The 22,811-nt window shown below is 47.9% G+C and overlaps 1 protein-coding gene across 50 annotated transcripts in view; it reads left to right on the top strand.

Moving 5' to 3' along the window:
* The window catches only part of LPIN1 (lipin 1), a 160,451-nt gene that overhangs the window by 78,937 nt on the left and 58,703 nt on the right, over positions 1 to 22,811 (top strand). For 36 of the 50 annotated variants that reach the window (XM_078348477.1, XM_008981120.5, XM_078348459.1 and 33 more), the window contains 2 exons: positions 18,348 to 18,548; positions 21,079 to 21,174. In XM_078348477.1, the coding sequence (XP_078204603.1) occupies positions 18,348 to 18,548; positions 21,079 to 21,174 (297 nt within the window). Of the gene's footprint in view, positions 1 to 18,347; positions 18,560 to 21,078; positions 21,175 to 22,811 lie in introns of all 50 variants that reach the window. The other 14 variants (XM_078348488.1, XM_078348485.1, XM_078348478.1 and 11 more) reach the window with 1 other exon arrangement.

The following is a 22,811-nucleotide window of genomic DNA, read 5'->3' as shown; positions in this document are numbered from 1 at the left end:
TGAGGGACCCTGAGCGAATTCTTCCACCCACGCAGGACCCAGTTATCAGCAGTTCCTTTCTTTCTTTTTTTTTCTTTTTTGAGATGGAGTTTCACATTGTTGCATGGGCTGGAATGCAATGACATGATCTCGGTGCACTGCAACCTCTGCCTTCTGGGTTCAAGCGATTCCCAAGTAGCTGGGATTACAGGTGCCCACCACCACGCCTGGCTAATTTTTTGTATTTTTAGTAGAGACAGGGTTTCACTATGTTAGACAGACTGGTCTCCAACTCTTTTTTTGTTTGTTTTTCTGTTTTTTGTTTTGAGACGGAGTTTCGCTCTTGTTACCCAGGCTGGAGTGCAATGGCGTGATCTCGGCTCACCGCAGCCTCCGCCTCCTGGGTTCAAGCAGTTCTCCTGCCTCAGCCTCCTGAGTAGCTGGGACTACAGGTGCACGCCACCATGCCCAGCTAATTTTTGTATTTTTAGTAGAGACGGTGTTTCACCTCGTTGACCAGGATGGTCTCAATCTCTTGACCTCGTGATCCACCCGCCACGGCCTCCCAAAGTGTTGGGATTATAGGCAGGAGCCACCGTGCCCAACTCTTGACCTTGTCGTCCACCCACATGGCCTCCCAAAGTGCTGGGATTGCAGGTGTGAGTCACCGCACCTGGCCAGCAGTTCTTTTATTTTAGGAAAGCACAGGGGACAAGGGGCGGACCTGCTGAGTCTGGAGGCCTGGGAGAGAACCCGAGGGTTCAGGTGTGGGACCACAGGGATCCTGGTTGGGGAGGGGCTTGGAAGTGACTGAGGAGGAGTCTCACCTGAATGAGGTTGGGATGATCAGCTTGGCTCGGCCAGAAGGAAGCCTGTGGATCCTGCTCTTCTGCTTTTTGCTGGGTGAGCTGCACGAAGGGCCCTGGACCAGAGGGCAGAGGAAGGTCAGGAGATGAACAGATATTTCAGAAGAAGGTCCTGAGACCACCGTGGCCGGCACTGAGCACTGGGCTTCGCAGTTGTTATTCTGACCACTCACAGATGTAGAACTTGGGCAGAAGACTTCAATCCTCTGAGCCTCAGTTTTCTCATCTGTAAAATGAAGGGATAATCATACTCATTTGCAAGAATTTAATTTAAAAAATTAACTGAGATTAAAAAAAAGAGCCCCTGGAACATAGTATGGGGTCCATGAATCATTGTGTTGGTCATTTTAAGGTGCCACAGGGTGCCAGCAAGGAGGGGCTCTTTGTGGGGTTGGGACAGCCCTGGCTGATGCTGGCCTCTGCTCTGTAAATCATCCCTGTGGGGCGCTCTCTTCCCCTGCCTGCCACCTGTCTTTGGGTTGGCCTTTCCTGACCCTCTATGTACTGGGTTCAAGGTTTAAAAGGTACCCAATGAGATTAATTGATTTGGGCAAGCTTGCTGATGGGGGTGGTTGAGGGGTACAGGCACTCGGAGCTTTTGAGGGGTAATGAGGAGGAAGACCCTGGAATCACCCACTAGCAGCTTTGGGGCTTGTTCCCTGGGAAGGGCAAAGTCACAATTTTGACACTTTATTGAACCCTGGCATAATGTATGGTATAATAAGCCCTCTCGTTTAAAACCAGAATTGGGTGTGTGGGGAAAAAAAGAGTTGGGACAAAACCCAAGCAAGCCCTTCAGCGATGTTACAGGTTCTTAATTTAGAAAAGGCCCAGGTGCCTGTTGGATGGCCGTTTCTGAAGTGTTTGCTTTCTGATCTGTGAGTGAGGGTCTGGAGGGAGTGGGGCCCATGCCTGTGTGTGGAGGGGACGCACCCGCACTGGCCCTGCTCCTTGATCAGAGGATACACCTGTGCCTGAAGAGGATCTGTCCCCCCCCCCGCCCCCACCCCGCACCACCAGGCCACTCTGGGCTCTGGGGCTGCTGGGGTCCCGAGCAAGGGCCCTGACCTCCCTTCCTGTGGGCTCCCTTCCTCTTCCGCTTTTTCCACTGTTTTCCTCTCTCCATCTTCCCACCTGTAATTGACCGAACAAACCCCTAGCAGCTGGGGTTGGGGTGGGGTCTGTGCATGCAGAGATATGTTGTAGTGAGTTTCTGCCTGAGGAAAGCTCTGGGTCTGGGTCCGGGTCCGGGTCCAGGATGACACTTTTCACAATGACGTATGCAGCCCAGGAGTCTTAAAATCTCAGCACCTCATGGGCCTGCTTGCTGAGGTAGGTTGTGCCAATGCCATCCCCAGCTGAGAGGTGGGGAGGAACCAGCTGGACTGGGCTCCGTAAGGAGAGAAGCCAGAAGCTTTTTCACACTGGAAGTCATGGCTACACCAACCGCAGGATGTCCCAACCCACTGATGAAATTCTCCCAACAACTTAGAATTTTCGGCTGATGCTGATTGCTGGGTCTTTCCAGAAAAAGCTGTAGGTCGTTAGAACGGGCACTTTGCTCTGTAGGAAGTCCTGTTTGTTCCTGAGTGTGAGCTGATTTGCATTGGCTCACAAAACTGACCATAGGCCCTGCATGGGAGACACCCCGACACCCCCATTTGCCTGCTGGTGGTGCACTTACCTCCCTGGGGCCTTGCTCCTCTCCCCTTGCCCTCTGTCTGTTTGGCCACACACACTCACTTTTTGGCCAAGCCGTCCTCTGCGTTCATGGATCTCACTAGGCCATAGGTCTATGGTTTATAAGACAGGAGACAAGCAGCAAGGCTTGTAGGATAACCAGCACCAGGTGAGGTGGGCGCCCAGACACCTGGCAACAGAATGTCCAGAATGCACAGTGCCAGAATGCTACCCAGTTTTGGGGTGGTCTTTTTGGGCCAGATTTTGGGCAAATGAGAATGTGTTACCACCCTAGTGGAATGTAGGCATAGCCTTCAGATAGTTCTGTATTCATTTTAACCAGTAATATTCTTTGCCTCTGTCTTTTTGGAAAGGTACCATTGAAATAGGTGATATATACAAAGTGCGGCCGGGCTCGGTGGCTCACGCCTGTAATCCCAGCACTTTGGGAGGCCAAGGCGGGCAGATCATGAGGTCAAGAGATCGAGACCATCCTGGCCATGGTGAAACCCCGTCTCTACTAAAAATACAAAAATTAGCTGGGCGTGGTGGCATGCGCCTGTGGTCCCAGCTACTCGGGAGGCTTGGGTTCAATAAATTACGGCCATCCACATTGCAAAATGGAGTATTATGAGGCTCAGTCTGCTTGAATCCAGGCAGAGGTTGCAGTGAGCCAAGATTGCGCCACTGCACTCCAGCCTGGCCACAGAGTTAAGACTCCGTCTCAAAAAAAAAAAAAAAGAAAAAAAAAGAAAAAACAAAACACAAAGTGCTCTTCAGCAAGAGACATTATTCAAAGACCGGCCTTTGTCTGGGACCAGTTTGTGGTCTCAGAATTAGCACTGGTTTTTATTTGGTGCATGTGTGTTGGGAAAAGTACTTTACTACCTCATAACAGTTCTATGAGGTGGCTCTGCTGATGTCATCCCTTTTTATAAAACAGATGCGAAACCACAGTGCAGAGAGGCTAGTAAGCTGCCTGTAATCCCAGCACTTTGGGAGGCTGAGGTCATAGAGTTAATGGAAGGTGGAGCTGGGATTTGAACACCTCCAGAGCCTGCAGTCTTACCCGCTGAGCTGTATTGTCTCCTAATGACAGTGCTCTGGAACATCTAGGTGATGTTGGTCCCCCACCCCACTTGCTGGGGTGTGGTAGAGGTGGCGATGATACAGAAATAATGAGAATAAGGGCAGAGCATTCTTTTGACAAGACACGACTTTGGACAGAGGGCTCTTGCAAGCGTGTAGCGAGAGCGTGCCATTGGGTCTTCCAAGGAAAGGAAGGTCCTGTTCTTACTCAGTGAGCTGATTAAGAGCCAAAGGGTCGGAATCAAAGCCTGGATCATCATAGCAGTCACGCTGTATTGAGAAGTCTGCACCCACCTTTATCCAGGCCATTTGTATTTGTTAGCAGGAACCTGGGAACAAGCATCACCTGGCATTTAATATCTGAGGGTTGCAAAGTGTCCGGCGCTGGGGGAGCTGAGTGGTCACTCACCTGACCTTCCCTCCAAAGCAGGAGTGCCCCTGTCCAGCACCCTCTTCTGTCTCAGTGGTTTCAGTGTTGGAGAGACCCTGAGACTGAGTGGACCGGAGTTTTCCAAGCTTCACTCCCAGTTCTCTGAGGTCACTAATAATTGACATGAAATACATGCAGACAAAAAACAGAAGCTAAAGGCCGGGCGTGGTGGCTCATGCCTGTAATCCCAGCACTTTGGGAGGCCAAGGTGGGTGGATCACCTGAGGTCAGGAGTTCAAGAGCAGCCTGGTCAACATGGCAAAACCTTGTCTCTACTAAAAATACAAAAATTAGGTGGATGTGGTGGCGGGCTCCTGTAGTTGCAGCTACTCGGGAGGGTGAGGTAGGAGAATCACTTGAAGCTGGGAGGCAGAGGTTGCAGTGAGCCTAGATCGCACCATCTCACTCTAGGCTGGTGACAGAGTGAGACTCTGTCTCAAAACCAAATCAAATCAAAACAAAACAAACAAAAACAAAAGCTAGAAAGCAACACTTTGGGAAGTATTTGTGATAAAAAGTGAAGGTCTCCTCCTCCAGGCTGGTCTCCAGGGGTGAGTCTTGGGAACCTTGTCTGCTATGTAGCTCATTCCAGAATTGTTTTGTGCATATCAAAGTATGTACAAATACAATTCTTAAAAAGTGGAATTCTTAAAAATTTATAAAATATAATTTCATACAATTTATGAAATGTAATTCTTAATGTAATATAATGCTTTAAATGTAATTCTTAAAAATGGATCCATATTATGAATACTTTTGTATCTGTTTTCATTCCGTATTCATGTTAATATTAATGGAGCTACCTCTCTCCCCATTTTATTAACAGCCTCATACTACTCCATTTTGCAATGTGGATGGCCGTAATTTATTAAGCTGGAGTCATGTAGATACTAAGTGATTTCTGGTTTTCCCTATTACAGTTAATGCTGTGGTTACTGTTTTTGTACATGGATCTTCCTGTGTTTGTAGGATCAGTTCCCAGCAATATAGTTGCTGGGGTTTGCCAACATGTGCCCCAAAAGATGGGCATTGCCACGTTACTTATCCCATTTATGACCCTGTTAGTAGCAAGTGATGATGTCCGATTTTCCTACTTTTCACAGACCCTGGGGTTTTAATGAAATGCTTTGATTTTGGACCATCTGAAAGGCTTCCTTCAATTGTCATATCTTAATTATGAGTGAGGTTGAGTATTTCTCTCATATGTCACTGGCCAAATGTGAACTCTCTATGTGTTTTGGCCATTTTTTCTTTTGAGCTGATCTGAGGCCGTTTTCAACTGACTTTAATCTTCTAGAGGTGGATGGTGTTGGTGGAAACGTTGGAGTTGAAAAAGCAGTGGCAGGGGTTTGAATTTTGGCAGTTCCCAGAAAGTGTTTCTTGGCCATCTGTGAAGCCCAGAGGTGGATTCTGCCAATTTGGAGCAAATGTAGAATTTTCTAATGTTAACAATGAGGCAAGAAACCATGTGACCTCTGTCACCTCATCCCAACAGTGTTAGCAGTGCTGTCCTTTCTGGAACTGTATGAAACTGTGGTCAGGAGTGCTGTGAAGCCTCTGCTGTGTGCTGGAGTTCAACAGATAAGCTTAATGATGGATACGCCCTCCTGTCCTGGGCAGGGAGGGGATGAGCAGGGTGGGGTGGGATGGAAGGAGGAGATGCCTGCCCCGCTGCCCCAGAAGCTCTCTGCAGGAGCTGTGCATTTTCCTCACCTGCCTAACACGGGCAGGGCTTTGGTGGCGGGACTCCAGGGCTGGCTGTGTTTGCTGTTTCATCACTTTTGTCAGCAAGTATTGAAAGGCCTTTAAAAGGCCTCTGACCTGCAGGCTTTTTAAAGCATCTCCAGCTTTTCTGGTGAATTTTTATATTTTGGACGGGAATGTCTCGCCAACCTTGGCATGCCAAGAAAGTCCCCAACTTCCCAGCAGGTAGTGATGGATGCAGAACTGTGCTCTTCTATTTAAGAAGCTCCTCAAGGTGCTCTGGTCGGGACAGTTTAACCACAGGGATGCTGGTGGACGCAGTCAATCCAGACCTGGCAGAGGGCAGCAGCTGCCCATAAGTGTGTGTCAGTTACAGCAGGGCGTGGGCTGCTGCCCACGTGGCCTGACTTTGTCTGCGTTCCTTTCCCTGCATCACCCTGAGTCTGAGCCAGACTTCCTCTTTTGTCATCACCCTTATCAACTGCTGTAAGTTATCAGTCTACAGTGCTCTGAAAAGACTTCCTTATTGCCATTAGTGCAAATTACAGGAGGAACCTGACACTGTTTCTAAATCAATTTCATATTCATGCAAGTCTTATTAGTCATTATTCCATTTTGGGCACTTCTTAGAAGCTTTTTGTGTTTTTAGATGCTTTGGATGAAAATCCTCATTTGTCTCGTAAACCTCCAGGGTGGGTGTGAGCTTGGCGAGCACCAGTAGCAGCGTGATTTTGTGACTTTATCCGGTGCTGGGCGGACCACAGATAGAGCCCCCAGATGCTGAGACACTGACTGCAGTGTGCTCAGAGAAGGGTGGCTGTCGCCTTGAGCAGGAAGCCCCAACATCGTCCCTGTGCAGCCCAGCTGGGGAGCTGACAGCGCCTTCCCTCGAGGAAGGGTGCCGGGGTGGTCATTTAGTTGTCCTGACGTGGTCTGTTGGCCTGGAGCAGCAGCCAGGTCTGTAACGGGGAGCTATAATTTGCTGATATCAGAAACACAGATAAGGGGGCCCCATCTCAGACGGATGTTAGGTTGGCTTTTGAATCACTAAGCTCCCTGGATGTGCCTTAGCCCACAGGTGCCCCGTAAGCACCTACCATGAGGGCAGATGTGACAGAATGCATGTTTGCTCTCTGCACAGTGAGTGGGTTTTGGGCAGCCTCTCTCCAGGAAATGATGAATCACTCAGAGATAAGCAAGTGCCAGAGAAGTCTCGGATCACGGACTAAAAACACAGGAGGGTGTTGTGACCTTTCTAAGTCCTTAAGGGTTGTAGGGGAAGGTTTTTAACAATGGCTTTTGACTTTACCTTCTGAGAGGCCCCGTCAGGGAGTGCTGATGTGGGGGAGAACAGTTTTGAAGGTGTCACATCCGGGACCAACCCCAAGCCTTGCTTCTGTAGCCGCCTCCTACGGGAGGTCATGACAATAATAAGATTTTGCACGTGTCTTCCAGGGGCAAAGACCTTTCTAAACTAGTCGTTGTGTTGACCACTCAGGATGACAGCCTGGTGGGCTCGGTCAGAGCCATTGTATTAATACCCTGCTCCCACACACATAGCTGGTAAATGCAGGAAGATAACACTCCCAGCCAGGCCTTCTGACCCCCAGTTTTGTGTCATTTCTGCTTTTCAGCCTTACCCTTAGGTGTCATGGCTGTTTATTTGAACTGTTCCCAGTGACTTTTGTTTGGGAGCCTTGTCATGTGAACTTTATGCTCTGGGAGAGAACAATTCCTGCTGTCTTCTTCATTTCTTCTAATTTTAAAATTTTAGTGATTTCCCCCTCATTCCCTTCCTTGCTAAGCTACTCTGAAGGTGATGGGTACATCTTGCTGTTTTCACTCTGGAATTTCATGATGGGGCAAGAAGAAAAAGTTTCTCGCTTGGGATGAAGACTTGATTTCGTGAGATTGCCATGATCAGGTCATAGAATCTCAGCATCAAAGTTAGAGCCTCGTCAGATGCTTGAATTCCTCTACAACCACCAAGGGGTGGTTTAGAGTTTTTGAATATTCCTTTTGAGGGTGAGCGCACTCCCTCTAGTAAGCCAGCTCTCCTTGGAAGCTTAGATTGTGCCTTTGCTTCTGCTCTGGGTTTGAAACTGCCTCTCTGTAATTCAGACTTCGGTTATAGTCAGTCTTGGATGATCTCTCCAGCACTGGGTGGGCTGTAAACGCGTGCTAAATATGAATTGACATTTAGAATTAGATGGTTGCCATCTGCTTCGCTGAAGCCTCACATGACTGACTGGTCTTTACCTGGGCCTCACTGGTTGATACTGGATGTATCCACCTCAGATGAGGAGGTAGTGCTATATAGAGGAGAGCAGTGGAGATTAGGGGTCCAGCCTCAGCCCCCCATTCTTCTCTGTTCACTTTCCAGTCATGTTGGAACAAACCTGTTGCCCCTGGCTCCTCATCAGAAATGGGGTGATGATGCTTACCCTGGAATGCTTCATGGGGTTGTTTAGAATCAGATCAGGTGTACTTATAACACTTGAATGAGTTTCATACATTTTATGGAACAGGGAGGTTCGTGGCCTTTCCCCTGGGGCTTAGCAGTAATGTGTGAAGTGTTCGGAGTGTAAACAAATCGGGGGTATTGGGAAAGGTCTGAGGGCTTTGGAGGATTCCTGACTCCGGAGGCTGACTCCTCTAGGCTGAACCTGTGCCTGCCCCAGGAGCCCCAGGAAAACAAGGATCAGTCTCAGGGTCTGTACCGACAGCACAGACAACACTTCAACTTCAAACAGGCAGGAGGATTTGTTTTCTCAGAGAGCCCCATTCTGTTTTGTTCTGAGTGTCCTTTCAAAGGTAAGTCAGAGGTTAGCCTGTGCTGAAACCTGAGTACGGTTGGACCATTTGTTTTCAGCAGTTCTCTTTCATTTGCTTCTGGCACAGTTCCTCATTGCTCTTTATATGAGATGACCTGCCAGCTCCTTCCTCATTAAAACACCAGGGGCTTTGCACATACATCTTGTGGCTCCCAACAGCCCTAGGCCATCTGTGTCTCCCGGGTAAGTAGAGACCTCCCTCACAAAACACATCCACACCCTCCTGCCTGCCACTGCTTCCATCTTGGTTTTGGCAAGATGGTCACGGGAGGTCAGTGAACTTTGCTTGAGACCTGGTCCTTTGCTCTGGGACACCCACTGGTTCTCAATGTTATAAGAATAGGACCAAGTGAGCTTGGATCCTCCGTTTCCATTATACCGGAGGAGAAGTGTTCCGAACCAAGAAAACACTTTTGCTTTTGGAGATCAATCACCATGTAGATGTAATGCAATTACGTCATTCCAGAAATCCCTAGGTGGGTAGACAAATGCATAGGATTAGACTCCTGGCAAGTGTTGCAGAATGCCATCAAAGAAGACATGGGAAGGTATTAAAGAAAACATGGCCATGGAGCACTGCAGACATCTCCTGGGCCCTGCGGTGGGGCAGAAATGAGCAAGCCTCGTCCCTGTCCTCAAGGAGAGAAGACTCACTTGGTAGACAGATGCCTGTTCAGCCACTTGACGAATGACAGTAATATTTCTCAAGCAACTGCCCTGGATGGCTGGGCTGGAGGGCTGAAGAGGAGGTTGAGGCTGAAAGATAGAGTTGTGTGGGCATGTTATGAAGGGGGCATATACCTGGACAGCCAAGGGAGGAAACAGAGGAGGCAGGTGGACATCCAGATTTGAAGAGCCACTGTTCAACTCCTGCAAGACCCTTAGTTCTTAAAGAAGGGATGGTAGGAAGAAAAGTACAGGTGAGAAAGATTGAACAAACCCAGGGATTGTAACAGTGCATTTATTGAGACAGTTTTGCATTCATTTGCATATAATTAGTTGTTGCTTACTACGCCATCATTTCATTTTCAAGGAGCAAACCCACAATATGAAAATGGAGCCACTATTATGCCCCAGAAAACGTGCCTTAGGTAATGTGTTCTAGTTGAAGGAACTAGGAAGGAAATTAAAATCACTTTTATTTACTTGCATAATATATGAGTGGAACAGCAGATTTTCTGAATTGTCTGTTAAGGGGTGTGGCCTAAAATAATTCAAATCGATCTATCTATTTATGTATTTATTTAGAGATGGCGTCTCGCTCTGTTGCCCAGACTGAAGTGCAGCGGCGCGATTTCGGCTCACTGCAACCTCTGCCTCCTGGTTTCAAGTGATTCTCCTGCCTCAGCCTCCTGAGTACCTGGGATTACAGGTGCCAGCCATCATGCTAATTTTTGCATTTTTATAGAGATGGGGTTTCACCATGTTGGCCAGGCTGGTCTCGAACTCCTGACCTCTGGTGATCTGCCCGCCTCAGCCTCCCAAAGTGCTGGGATTATAGGTGTGAGCCACTGTGCCCGGCCCCCATATTTATTTTTAATAACTGATGCTATTTGAGTTGAGCATGCTGTTTATAATTAATGTCCTAGGTGGAGTTCTAGGTGGAATATGCTTGCAGATTTTTATGTTCCTTGCTATATTATCTGTTTGGTGCTGACATAGAAACACTTTCTAACCCAGAAGTATCTGGAAAGATGGTATCCAGGGGGATGTAATAACCTCAGGAAATTTGTATTGTTCCAGAAGGTCGAGCTAGAAGATGTCACATTAAAAAAAGTATGTGTTTCTTCACCTTAGAGCTTCTCTGAAAATCCACGGTTAGAAAACCCCAGTCTTGCCAAAGGGTATTTGTAAGATTTGGCTGAGTTCTCCGTTAAAAACATTTGAATTGGGGGTTGTGGAATCCTGTTTCAAGTGGTGAATAAAATCCTTCAGGTGAAGCCGCTATTTCTTGCCAGATTTTGAGATTAAAATCAGTAGGTTTAACAGGAATTTGTTATGGGGTGGGTGAATAGCAGGCATCTGAAAGCTGATCCGCTGGAAATGGAAGCATTCCATTTGGTCCTCTGCAGGTTTTGTTTATCGTCTGTCACCCTTGAGGTAATTAAGATACTTTCTTCTTTAAAGCAGACATTCCCCTCACTGCTGGATCACGTGTTTTAGTAGACAGCAGGAAGCAGACACCAAAGACAGTCATGAGATTAGTGAGCAGGTATGGGGAGGTGGGTTGCTTGGCTGGTTTTTTTTTGAGACGGAGTTTCGCTGTTGTTACCCAGACTGGAGTGCAATGGCACGATCTCCGCTCACCGCAACCTCCGCCTCCTGGGTTCAAGCAATGCTCCTGCCTCAGCCTCCTGAGTAGCTGGGATTACAGGCGCACACCACCATGCCCAGCTAATTTTTGTATTTTTAGTAGAGACAGGGTTTCACCTCGTTGACCAGGATGGTCTCGATCTCTTGACCTTGTGATCCACCCGCCTCGGCCTCCCAAAGTGCTGGGATTACAAGCATGAGCCACTGCATCCGGCCACTTGGCTGGTTTTGTCTGGCTTCCTCAGGTAAATTAAATTAGCTTCTTCCTTGAGCCTTTTACTTGACACATAACTGAGAGTAAAATTTGGGAATTTATGCCCAGCTGGTTTGTTCTTGAATTCTTTAAACATTTGTCCAGTGTTTATTTTGAAGAGAGCTTGGAGGAGGAGCAGGGAAAGAAGAACCCTCACCGTCTATAACTTGCCTGCACCTGTCTGGCCAGCAGGTGCCTGGGGTGACCCGGCCCACCCCTGTGCCTTAAAGGGCATGATCTGTCCTGTGCCTCCTGGAGGAGGCATTCCCCACTCCACCTCAAGCTTTCTTTCAAAGAAAGTGTTTAACCAAATAATATCCTGGCTTTCTGAAATGAGTTCTGGTTAACACAATATTCTCTTTCCTCAATTCTTAAAAAAAAATGTTAATTGTGATAAAATACACATAACATGAAATTTACCATTTTAACCGTCTTTAAGTGTATGGTTCAGTGGCAAAATGGAAACCTTGTGCTCACTAAACACACAGTGACTCCCTGTTTTCTGCTTCTCTCCAGCCCCTGGTAATCACTCTTTGAGTTTCTATGAGTTTGTCCACCTAAGGTAGCTCGTATAAGTAGAATCATACAGTGTTTGTCCTTTTGTGACTGGCTTATTTCACTTAGCCTACTGTCCTCGAGGTTCATCCACACAATAGCATCTATCAGAATTTCCTCCCTTTTTAAGGCTCAGTAATATTCCATGATGTGGATCCACCACATTTTGCTTTTCCATTCGTCTGTCACCCTGGGTTTGCTGCCTCCTTTTGGCTGTTACGAATAATGCCGCCATGAACGTGGGCGGGCAAATATCTTTTCGAGACCCTGCTTTCAGTTCTTTCAGATATTACTCAGGACTGGAGTGGCTGGATCATAAGCTAATTTTATTTTATTTTATTTTATTTTTTGAGAAATTCAGACTGTTTTCTGAAGTGGCTGCACATTTTACATTCTTGCCAGCAGTGCACAAGAGTTCCCATATCCTTACCAACACTGGTTATATTCTGTTTTTTTTTTTTTTAAATAGTAGCCATCTTAATAGGTGTGAGGTGGTAGTATTCACCCGTTTAAAACTGTCAGTGGTTAGTTGTTAAGGCAGGCCCAGGTAACTTACACATCTAAACCCAGAATAGATGTTGAGTTCCTAGGAACAGACTGCCAGGTGGAGCCCATGACCCTGTCACTTGTTGAGAATTATTGAGAAGACTTCCTGCTTTCAAATCCAGGTATTTTCAGATTTGCAAAGAAATTATTCAGTAGAGGGAACAGCTAAAGAGATCAAAGCACCACTAATCTAAGCTAAAGCCACAGCTGGGGTATCAAAGCACCTTCTGATTACTTGTGGTAGGAAAATACTCCAGACCAATCCAGTGGGAAGGTCACAGAGGAAATCGGAGTCTTGGCTCTGTCTCTGCCATTGGGGGAGCTTTGCTAAGTCACTTCCTGTTTCTGGGCTTACTATTTAAAAATGAGATGGTTGGAACAATAACTAAGGATCCTTCCAGCTTTCAAGTTTTTGGGTTCTGAGCAGTAACCTTGAGCTTGCTTACTGAAGAAGGGCAGGGATGCTTGTTCTTGAGAACAAGAGGGCAGAGCAACTAATTATTAAAGATGCCTCTTCAGTTGCTAAGAACTAAGGAGTGCAGACTTTGTCTTGGAGTGGTTAGAGCTGGAATTGGACCTTACAGGTCCCCCAGGCCAACGTACTCCTTTACAGAGGGAGGCTAGAATGCAGAGATGTGGTGATGCCATCCACTTAACGAGTTTTCTCTTTCTTATGGGTAAAATAATACTAACAGTAGTTCTTAGATGCACTGGCCTGGATTTGGGGCCTCACTGCTGGGGAGGTGGTCTCATCATTCGGTGACAGACATAGCTCACCTGCAAGGGTAATGAAGGCGAAGAGATGGGGGACATGAGAAGAGGCTTCAGAGAACCAAAAGAGAGGTACCTTCAAAATCCAAAGACCTGGGTTCCAGTCTGGTGAAACTGGGCATGTCAATCCAGGGAACGCCTCTCACCAGCCTTGCAGTCTCATTGCACTGTGGCTGTCTTCCGGTTTTACCATCCAAAGGCTGCATTCCTACAGGGTATCCTGAGAGCCAACGTGAGATGATGCGTATGAAAGAAATTGTACAAAGATGTTATCACATAGTTTTAGAGTTGGAGGGTTACCTCTCTTACCAAACACATTAAAATCTCCGTTCAACATTGAAGGAATAAGGAGTATCAGGGTTACAAAGAATCATTTCTTGTACATCTTTTCAGGAACCATCCCACCGCACCTTTTTTGCATGAAGTTAAACCTGCACCACTAGCAAACTTAGAAGAATGTGTGTTTTGGGGAGCCGGACACTGTGGCTCATGCCTGTAATCCCAGCACTCTGGGAGGCCGAGGTGGGCAGATCACGAGGTCAGGAGTTCAAGACCAGCCTGGCCAACATGGTGAAACCCTGCCTCTACTAAAAATACAAAAATTTGCTGGGCATGGTGGCGCACGCCTGTAGTTCCAGTTACTTGTGAGGCTGAGGGAGAAGAATCAGTTGAACCCGGGAGGTGGAGGTTGCAGTGAGCTGAGATTGTGCCACTGTACTCTAGCCTGGGCGACAGAGCGAGACTGTCTCAAAAAAAAAAAAAAAAGAAAAAGAAAAACATGTGTTTTGATATTTATATATGTATGTGACATGTATTAGCAGGGCAGATCAAGGGGGAGCTGGGCACTGCTGTTTACCCCCAGGTGAAAAGAAGGCAGATGCGTGTTCCTCTCTGAGGGTGTTTACTAAGCGCTCAGCTTGTTTCCTCAGTTGAGGGAGGAGGTGTATCAGTACTGAGAGCTTCATTTAAAATAGTAAAACGAACGTGCCAGGGCTTCTTGCATTCTTTTCTTTTGGTTCTCTGGCCTGTTCTAAGTTAGAATTAAATAAGCAGTTATTTATTTATTTATTTTTGAGATGGAGTTTCACTCTTGTTACCCAGGCTGGAGTGCAATGGCGCGATCTTGGCTCACTGCAACCTCTGCCTCCTGGGTTCAGGCAATTCTCCTGCCTCAGCCTCCTGAGTAGCTGGGATTACAGGCTCGCGCCACCACGCCCAGCTAATTTTTTTGTATTTTTAGTAGAGAGGGGGTTTCACCACGTTAACCAGGATGGTCTCGATCTCTTGACCTCGTGATCCACCCGCCTCGGCCTCCCAAAGTGCTGGGATTACAGGCGTGAGCCACTGCGCCCGGCCAAATCAGCAGTTCTTACTGGCCCCTGCCTGCAGGGCATTTGACCACTTTTGTGCCTCATTTGCAAGTGGGTGTAGTGATCTCACTTTTGCTTATTTCATAGGCGTTGTGGTAAGATTTACTAAAGGTATATATATATATTTTTTTTTTAACTTGAAAGACTAAGGCTTTATCCTTGGCCTTAAGAATGCAGCCTATAAGAGAACAAGCAAAGCACAGTTTCCTCTGCTCTCATACACACTCTGACACCAAATGTGTGTGTGTCTCCTCTCTAGCTCTCGGAGCACACCACCTGGGTACCTACAATTCAGTTCAGTTCTGACACGTCTACCTGGAGTTAGCGTCCGATTCCACAGGGTATGGGCTCAGCCCACAAGCTGTCCCCCGTTCCTCACTTCAGATGCCGGTCACGAGTCTGGGCCTCCTGTGCTTCTGCCTGACTGGCTGTAAATCGGGGTTCCCACGACCCCTCCTTTGGTTCATTCCCTTGTGGATGGGCTCAGAGAACTCAGGCACTTTCCTCATCGTCACTGGTTTATTTATTATTTATTTTTGAGGCGGAGCTTCGCTCTTGTTGCCCAGGCTGAAGTGCAATGGTGTGATCTCGGCTTACTGCCATCTCCGCCTCTCAGGTTCAAGCGTTTCTCCTGCCTCAGCCTCCCGAGTAGGTGGGATTACAGGCACCCGCCACCACACCCAGCTAATTTTTTGTGTTTTTAGTAGAGACAGGGTTTCTCCATGTTGGTCAGGCTGGTCTTGAACTCCCGACCTCAGGTGATCTACCCACCTTGGCCTCCCAAAGTGCTGGGATTTCAGGCGTGAGCCACTGTGCCCTGCGTCACTGGTTTATTATGAAGGATACAACTCTAGGGCAGCCAGACGGAAGGGTGCACAGGGCAGGGCAATGGGGGAGGTGGTGGTGTTTCCATGCTCCCTCCAGCACCCCAGTCTCCCAGCACTGCCACGCATTCACCAAGCTGGAAGCTCTCTGAGCCCCTTTCTTTAGGGTTCTGTTGAGGCTTTATTACACAGGTGAGACTGATTAACTCACCTGCCATTGATTACATTTAATCTCCATCCCCTCTCCGTCCCTGGAGGTTGGGGGCAGGGCGGGGTGGGGATGGGGAGAGGGGAGTGGCTGAAGGCGCCAACTCTCATCATTGGTTTGTTCCTCTGGCAGCTGGTCCATCCCCGCTCTTCTGATTAAACTTTCATGTGGTTGAAGGGGGATTATCATCAATGACCAAAGATTCTCCTTTCACCTTTATTGCTCTGGAGCTAAGGAGCTATTTCAGGAGCAGGGGAGGAAAACCAAATATAATTTTTAACAAAAGATATTCCTATCACTCTGATCACTTAGGAAATTATAAGGGGTTTAGGGGTTCTGGCTGGGGATCTGGGGATGAAGACCAAAATGTCTATTTCCTATTATATCATAATACGGCAGCACCACTGAATGCTAGGACAAGCTCCCAGAACCAGCCTGTCTACATAGCAGGTTTGTTGGCCACAGGTTCACAAGCATGGTGTTTGCTGAAATCTGTAGGTGACGTGGGGTGGGGGTGTTGACAGTGTGGTCACATGTGCCACACTGTGGAACAGTGTGGTCACATGTGCCACACTGTGGAACAGTGTGGCCCAGGAGGAGGGGTGAGGTCTCAGAGTGTGGCCCAGGAGGAGGGGTGAGGTCTCAGAGTGTGGCCCAGGAGGAGGGGGGAGGTCTCAGGGTGGACTGGAAGTTACATCGTGCAAGCAAATCCTTCTTATTTGGGTGATATTTGCAACCACGTGGATTCACAAGTCCACCAAAACATCAGGTGAATAAAGAGGAGAGAAGAGAGTCTAGGACTCAGCCTTGGAGTATAAGTCAGAGCTGGAAAAGAAGAGGACCCAGAGACGGGGCGACCATGGAGAGGTGCCATGTCCCTGAAGGGCCAGAGGAGGGTTGGTGGTGTGGCCCCATGAAGCTGAGCAAGGAGTGGAGAGAGGACTAGAGGACTCTCACCTGCCATGACCTGGTCCAGGGATAAGACTTGAGTGCTGTGGCCCAGTCAGGACTGCCGGTTGGCACAGCAGGGCACAGTGGCAGGGCAGAAGGATGGGAACGGAGAGCCAGGCAGAGTGGAGTGATGCGGGCAGGCGTGGACCTGCACCAGGGGATCAGGGACCCGGAGCTATGAGAAGGCGGCCAGAGCACAGCGGCAGCTGCCGTGAACCTGGAAGATCTCTTGGCCTGTCCCTTTCCCCCTGTTTCTTCTGTCTCTCCCTCCTTTCCAGGCCGAGAATCATTTCTCTCCTAACCTTCCTGCTGTCAGGTTCTTTTCTTGCCTGTCTTATTGTAATGCTTTTTTCTAAATCTTGGATCGAAGTATCATTTTGTTCCGGAATCTGATGGCTTCACACAGCAGAGCCAGCATCTCCTGGCATGGCCCCCTACTCTCCATCCTTCCCTCCTGTCTGTGCATTCTCTGTTCTGGGCACAGCTCTCTCTTCTAGTCTGGTCATTTTAAGTTTCCATGCCTCTGCATGAACCTCTTGCTGCCCTGCAGTGCCCTGTCCGCCTTCTCATCTGACATCTAAGGGTGTCCCTGTCCTCCTCCAAGCCCGCCTCCAGCACCAGCTCCTCTGTGATGCACCTTCTTTCCTTGATCATAACTCCCTTGGTGTTTACCTAAAACAAATTCAGTAACACTGACATTTCAGTGTGTATATATATATGTGTATATATATACACACATATACACACAGACTGAAATGTCTATACATAGATGCACATACATATGTATACGTATATATATATACACACACAGAGAGACTGAAATGTCTATACATATATACATATAGATATGTATACATATACATATATACACAGATTTGCACACACGGACTATAATATGTATATATATACACATACTAAAATATACGTCAGCATAACTGACAGTACATTTATATATGTCGCATATATGGCCTTGCACTCTCTGGCTGGAATGAAGTGGCATGATCTCAGCTCACTGCAACCTCCACCTCCTGGGTTCAAGTGATCCTCCCACCTCAGCCTCCTAAGTAGCTGGGACTACAGGCACGCACCAGCACGCCCATCTGATTTTTGTGTTTTTAGTAGAGATGGGGTTTTGCTATGCTCAGGCTGATCTTGAACTCCTGGGCTGTAGCCATGCACCTGCCTCCTTCTCCCAAAGTGCTGGGGTTACAGGTGTGAGCTACTATGCCCTGCTAGTTCCTTGTATATTACCTCTCCTTCCTTCATGAGCCTGTGGGCCCCTCCATGGGACAGGGACTTTCTTTTTATCTGTGTGTTGTGGTGCCAGGCCCTGTAGAGATGGCCTGAATGTTTGCTGAGTGGATTGCAGTTGATAGCTGGCTGGCAGCCCAGAGTGCTGGTGTTCCCTGGAGCAGAGAAGAGAAGTCAGGCAGGCAGGCAGGCAGGCAAAGGCCATGTGGAAATTGTTACAAATAAAAATCGTTAATTTCCCTTCTTCAGTAAAAATAGTCATTTGTTTTTCAACTAATATCATCACATAGCTATTGTGATTGGCATCGTGGGGAATCCTAAGCCATATGAAATAGTCTCTTTTCTCTGCAGTCTTGAGATTTAGTGTGCAAAACCTGTTCATCGTGACAGAAGAAGGGACAGGCGGCAGGGTCCTAAGGATGATGTAAATAAGCTTCATGGGACCGCAGAGAGGACAGAGCCGGGGACAACTGAGATTAGGTGTCGTGGGGTCAGGGCTGTCTGTGCTGGCCTTTGGAGAGTGGAGACTGGTGGGCTTGCTGTGGGAATTGGGGCAATGGGCTGTGATGGGCCGTGGGGGTGGGTGGAGCACATTCCAGAAAGGAGATGAGCTGAAAGTCCAGTGTGTAATCTGCGGTTTTGAACTGGTAAGGAGTTCATTTTGATTGGCTCTTCCTCGGATTAATTGTGTGTCCGTGTGTGTTTTGTTTGTCTGTTTTCCAGGCGCAGACCATGAATTACGTGGGGCAGTTAGCCGGCCAGGTGTTCGTCACCGTGAAGGAGCTCTACAAGGGGCTAAACCCCGCCACGCTGTCGGGGTGCATTGACATCATCGTCATCCGCCAGCCCAATGGAAACCTCCAGTGCTCCCCTTTCCATGTCCGCTTTGGGAAGATGGGGGTCCTGCGCTCCCGAGAGAAAGTGGTGAGCTCACGGTGCGCGGGGACCTGGCGCTGGCCCTCCTTAGAGAATGCTCTGGCATGCCCTGGCACTCTGGTGGTGCCAGCTGTCTTGAACTCCCAGACCCAGAGTTTTAGGTTTCCATTGGAAATGGCCCAGTCACGGAACTGACAATGACTAACTGAAATTATTCTGGTTAATATCACTGTGTAATTAAAGCGTGGCACTCACCACCGTTCATTAAGCTCCTGTGTTCTCTGGGCCAGAAATTCAGGCAGAGCACAGCAGGGTGGTTCATCTCTGCTCTCTGGGGCCTCAGCTGGAAAACTCAAAGGTGGCCTGGAATCATCTCAACACTCACGTTCTGTGTGACTGGTGGTGGATTCTGGCTCTTGGCTGGGCTCTTCGCTGAGGCTCTTGGTCATACCACCTACCCATGGCCTCTCCATGTTGCCAGGGCGCCCCATGACAGCGGTGGTGGTGAGGCAAGCATCTTGAGAGGGTGGAAGCCAGGCAGATGCTGGATCTTCTTTTTTTGTTTTTTTTTTTTTTTTGGGACGGAGTCTTACTCTGTTGCCAGGCTGTAGTGCAGTGGCGCAATCTCGACTCACTGCAAGACAGGGTTTCATGGCCAGGGTGGTCTCGATCTCTTGACCTCGTGATCCGCCCGCCTCGGCCTCCCAAAGTGCTGGGATTACAGGCGTGAGCCACCGCGCCCGGCCGATGCTGGATCTTCTTATGGCCTAGCCTTGGGAGCCACATGGCTTCACCTCTGCTGTGCTCCACTGGTTGGGGCCATCACAAGCCTGTCTGGGCTCAAGGGGAGGAGAAATAGGCTTTTCTTGGTGGTGTCAATGGAAGAAGGATGAGGTTCATAAATTTGGAGAGGAGAACTAGGTTGCAGCCTGCAGGGTGGCCAATGGAAAGCGTAGCCTCTGGTCAGAAGCAGGAAACAGAGGTTTTGAGGGAGGTGCAAAGAGACCAGGGATTTGTGCGGTCTGGGGCCACAGAATCTTCATATTTAATAAGCCATGGGAGGAGTCCTGAGTGTTCAGGAGAGGAAAACATGTACATGTGCTCTGTGCTTCCTGCCTCTCCATGGGACCCATGCTCAAAATGTGTTGCTGCTGGCACCAGCTGAGGGCGGAGTTTTCTGGTGTCTGACATCAAAGGGTGGAGCAGAGGAAAGGAAAACCCTCAGGGCACTTTCTCTCTCAACAGGCCAGGACCAGTTCCTGGGCTCTTATCAGGCAAAAAAAGGCAGTGCAGCAGCACAGTCATTTAAAAGGGCTGGTTTCTGTTTGGCCCTTGGGGAGGAAAGCGTCACTGCAGTTAGTGAGGGGCGGGGTAAGAGGAAGCCTGGCCCACCTCCCATTCCATCAAGGCCTGGAACTCAGTTCTCAAGGTTTCTCTGGCATCTCCTTGGCTGAGAGGGGGTCCGTTCAGTCGTTGGGAACTCAGGATTTTATTTCTGGTTTATGTTCAGGAGTGGCAAAGGTTCTAGAAGAGCAGGTAGGGTGGGGATCTTGATGTGGCCCGTTTTAGAAAAGGCAATCTGCCACACAAATGGAGAGACAGAAATCCTTACAAATAGACACTTCACACCCCCACCCGGGGTGGAGTTTGGGATGATGTCTCATGATTGGTCCTTTGAGTTAAGTGGAAGCTCTTCATTGAGAATATTTGAAGGATCCCAGCCAACAGGTGATGACTTTTCCAGGGTGTAATTTCTAATGTCTGGGGCTGGGGAAGCTTTGACTATAGCCTGAACTCTCACCAGCCGAGCGACCTCTCGTCTGGCCTCAGCTCCTCAGCCAAAAAAAAAAGAGGAGCTACACCAGGTGGTCCTGGAGGAACCTTTCCATTAGGTTGGTGCAAAAGTAATTGTGGTTTTTGCCATTTTCTTTTTGTCCACTATTTTTAATAATAAAAATAATGGCAAAAGCCTCAATTATTTTTAGTAATTAGTAATTTAGCAATTAGGAATTACGGTCGGCAAAAACCACAGTTGTTTTTGCACCAACCTACTGTTTTGGGTTCCGTCTTTCCTGGTCAGGGGCCTGCCCTCCAGAACCCAGAGCTCCTCCAGTGCTCAAGTGACAGTTCCCTTGCATGGGACGGCCTGGCTGAGACTGGGAGGTGACAGTTCCCTTGCATGGGATGGCCTGGCTGAGACTGGGAGGTGACAGTTCCCTTGCATGGGACGGCCTGGCTGAGACTGGGAGGTGACAGTTCCCTTGCATGGGACGGCCTGGCTGAGACTGGGAGGTGACAGTTCCCTTGCATGGGACGGCCTGGCTGAGACTGGGAGGTGACAGTTCCCTTGCATGGGACGGCCTGGCTGAGACTGGGAGGTGACAGTTCCCTTGCATGGGACGGCCTGGCTGAGACTGGGAGGTGACAGTTCCCTTGCATGGGACGGCCTGGCTGAGACTGGGAGGCCTGTGGCACTTCAGGGTGTGTGCGATAACTGTACCCAGAGACTTGGCCGTCCCCTGGGGTCTCCTGTTCTGGTGAAGGCAGCTCATTCTTTTCTTAACTGTTTTCCCCTCAGGTTGACATAGAAATCAATGGGGAATCTGTGGATTTGCACATGAAATTGGGAGATAATGGAGAAGCATTTTTTGTTCAAGAAACAGATAATGATCAGGTAAAGAGGGCGGGGTGGTCAGGGTGACTTCCTACTTTTGAGCTTTGAGCAATGCTTACCTGGAGGGGCAGAAGTTAGTGCAAAGTAATATCGGCCCTGGCTGTGTGGACCCAGAGGCAGAGGTGGGCTTTGACCTGCACTAGGGATTTGAGCACACTCAGCGGGGGTGTGCTGAGTCCACACAGACTCGTGGCTCTGCTAGCTGGCTTCCCAGGAGACAGAGACATGGGCCCAGACCACTGTCAGAGGTGTGCACATTACACCTTAAGTCAAATCTCAAATAGCCAATGTCCGTTTATTTAGTGAGTGGCTGAATCACTTAAAATTTATTTAAACATTTTTATTAGCTTTATTGAGATATATTTACATATACACAGTTTACCCATTTCAAGTGTACACGCGGTGGTTTTAGTATATTTAGAGACAGCTACAGCTATCACCATCAATTTTTGAACATTTTCATCACCCCAGAAAGAAACACCATACCCTTTAGATACAACCTCCCCTATATTCCACCCCCAACCCCTGAGCCTAAGCTGACACTAATCTTTCTGTAGATTTCTCTATTCTGAACTTTTGAATGGAATCATAATATCCGGTCTTTTGTGCCTGATTTTTTTACTAATGTTTTAAGGTTCATCCAGGTTTTAGTGTGTATTAATGCTTTATTCCTTTATACGGCCAAATGGTATTCCATTGTATCGATAACCATGTCCGTTCATCTGTTCCATTCGTCATTACAAACAACTTGGGTGGTTTCCACCTTTTAGCTGTTGTAAATACTGCGGCTGTGAACATTTGTGTTCAAGCTTTTGTGTGGACACATACATTTGATTTTTCTTGGTTACATACCTAGGAATGGCATGGCTGGGTCATGCAGTAACCTTACATTTAACATTGGAGGAACTGCCGGGCTGTTTTACAAAGCAGCTGTACTTTTTGTGTTCCCACCAGCACTGCTCAAAGAGTTCTGATTTGTCCGCATCTTTGCCAGTTCTTTTCTGATTTTGTGATCCTAGTCATTCTAGCAGGTGTGAAGTGGTATCTTTTTATGCTTATGATTTGCATTTTCCTAATAACTAGCGATGTTGGGCCTCTCTTTATGTGCTTACTGGCCATTTCTGTATCTTCTTTGGAGAAATGTCTATTCAGATCCTTTGCTGGTTTTCTGGGGAGTTGCTTGTCTTATTTGCTACTGCCTTGTGTGCCTTCATTATATATTCTAGGTACAAATCCCTTACCAGGTATATGATTTGTAAATATTTTCCCCCATTGGGCGGGTTCTCTTTTCACTTTCTTGATGGTGTCCTTTGCAGCTCAAAAGTTTTTAGTTTTAATGAAGCCTAATTTTTTTTTGTTTTTAAAGTTCGTGTCTGCCTTTTTAATGCATTCTGTTTTTTCTTTTGTTGCTCATGCTTTTGGTGTCATATACATGTAACAAAGTCCTTTGCCAAATCCAAGGTCATGATTTATGGTTACGTTTTCTACTAAGACAAACCACTTCTTTAACTCTTTTGTTCACTGATGATGAAGCAGCTTAAAGGGATCTGATGTAGGGAATCCTGAATGAAATTGACTTAAACTAGTTCCTTTCCGGGAAGACAGCTGTGATTAAAATGGAATGGCTCTTGAGAGCT

The sequence above is a fragment of the Callithrix jacchus genome, chromosome 14, assembly GCF_049354715.1.
Source record: "Callithrix jacchus isolate 240 chromosome 14, calJac240_pri, whole genome shotgun sequence".
Taxonomy (NCBI): Eukaryota; Metazoa; Chordata; class Mammalia; order Primates; family Cebidae; genus Callithrix; species Callithrix jacchus.
This window is presented reverse-complemented; position numbering and strand designations above follow the sequence as displayed.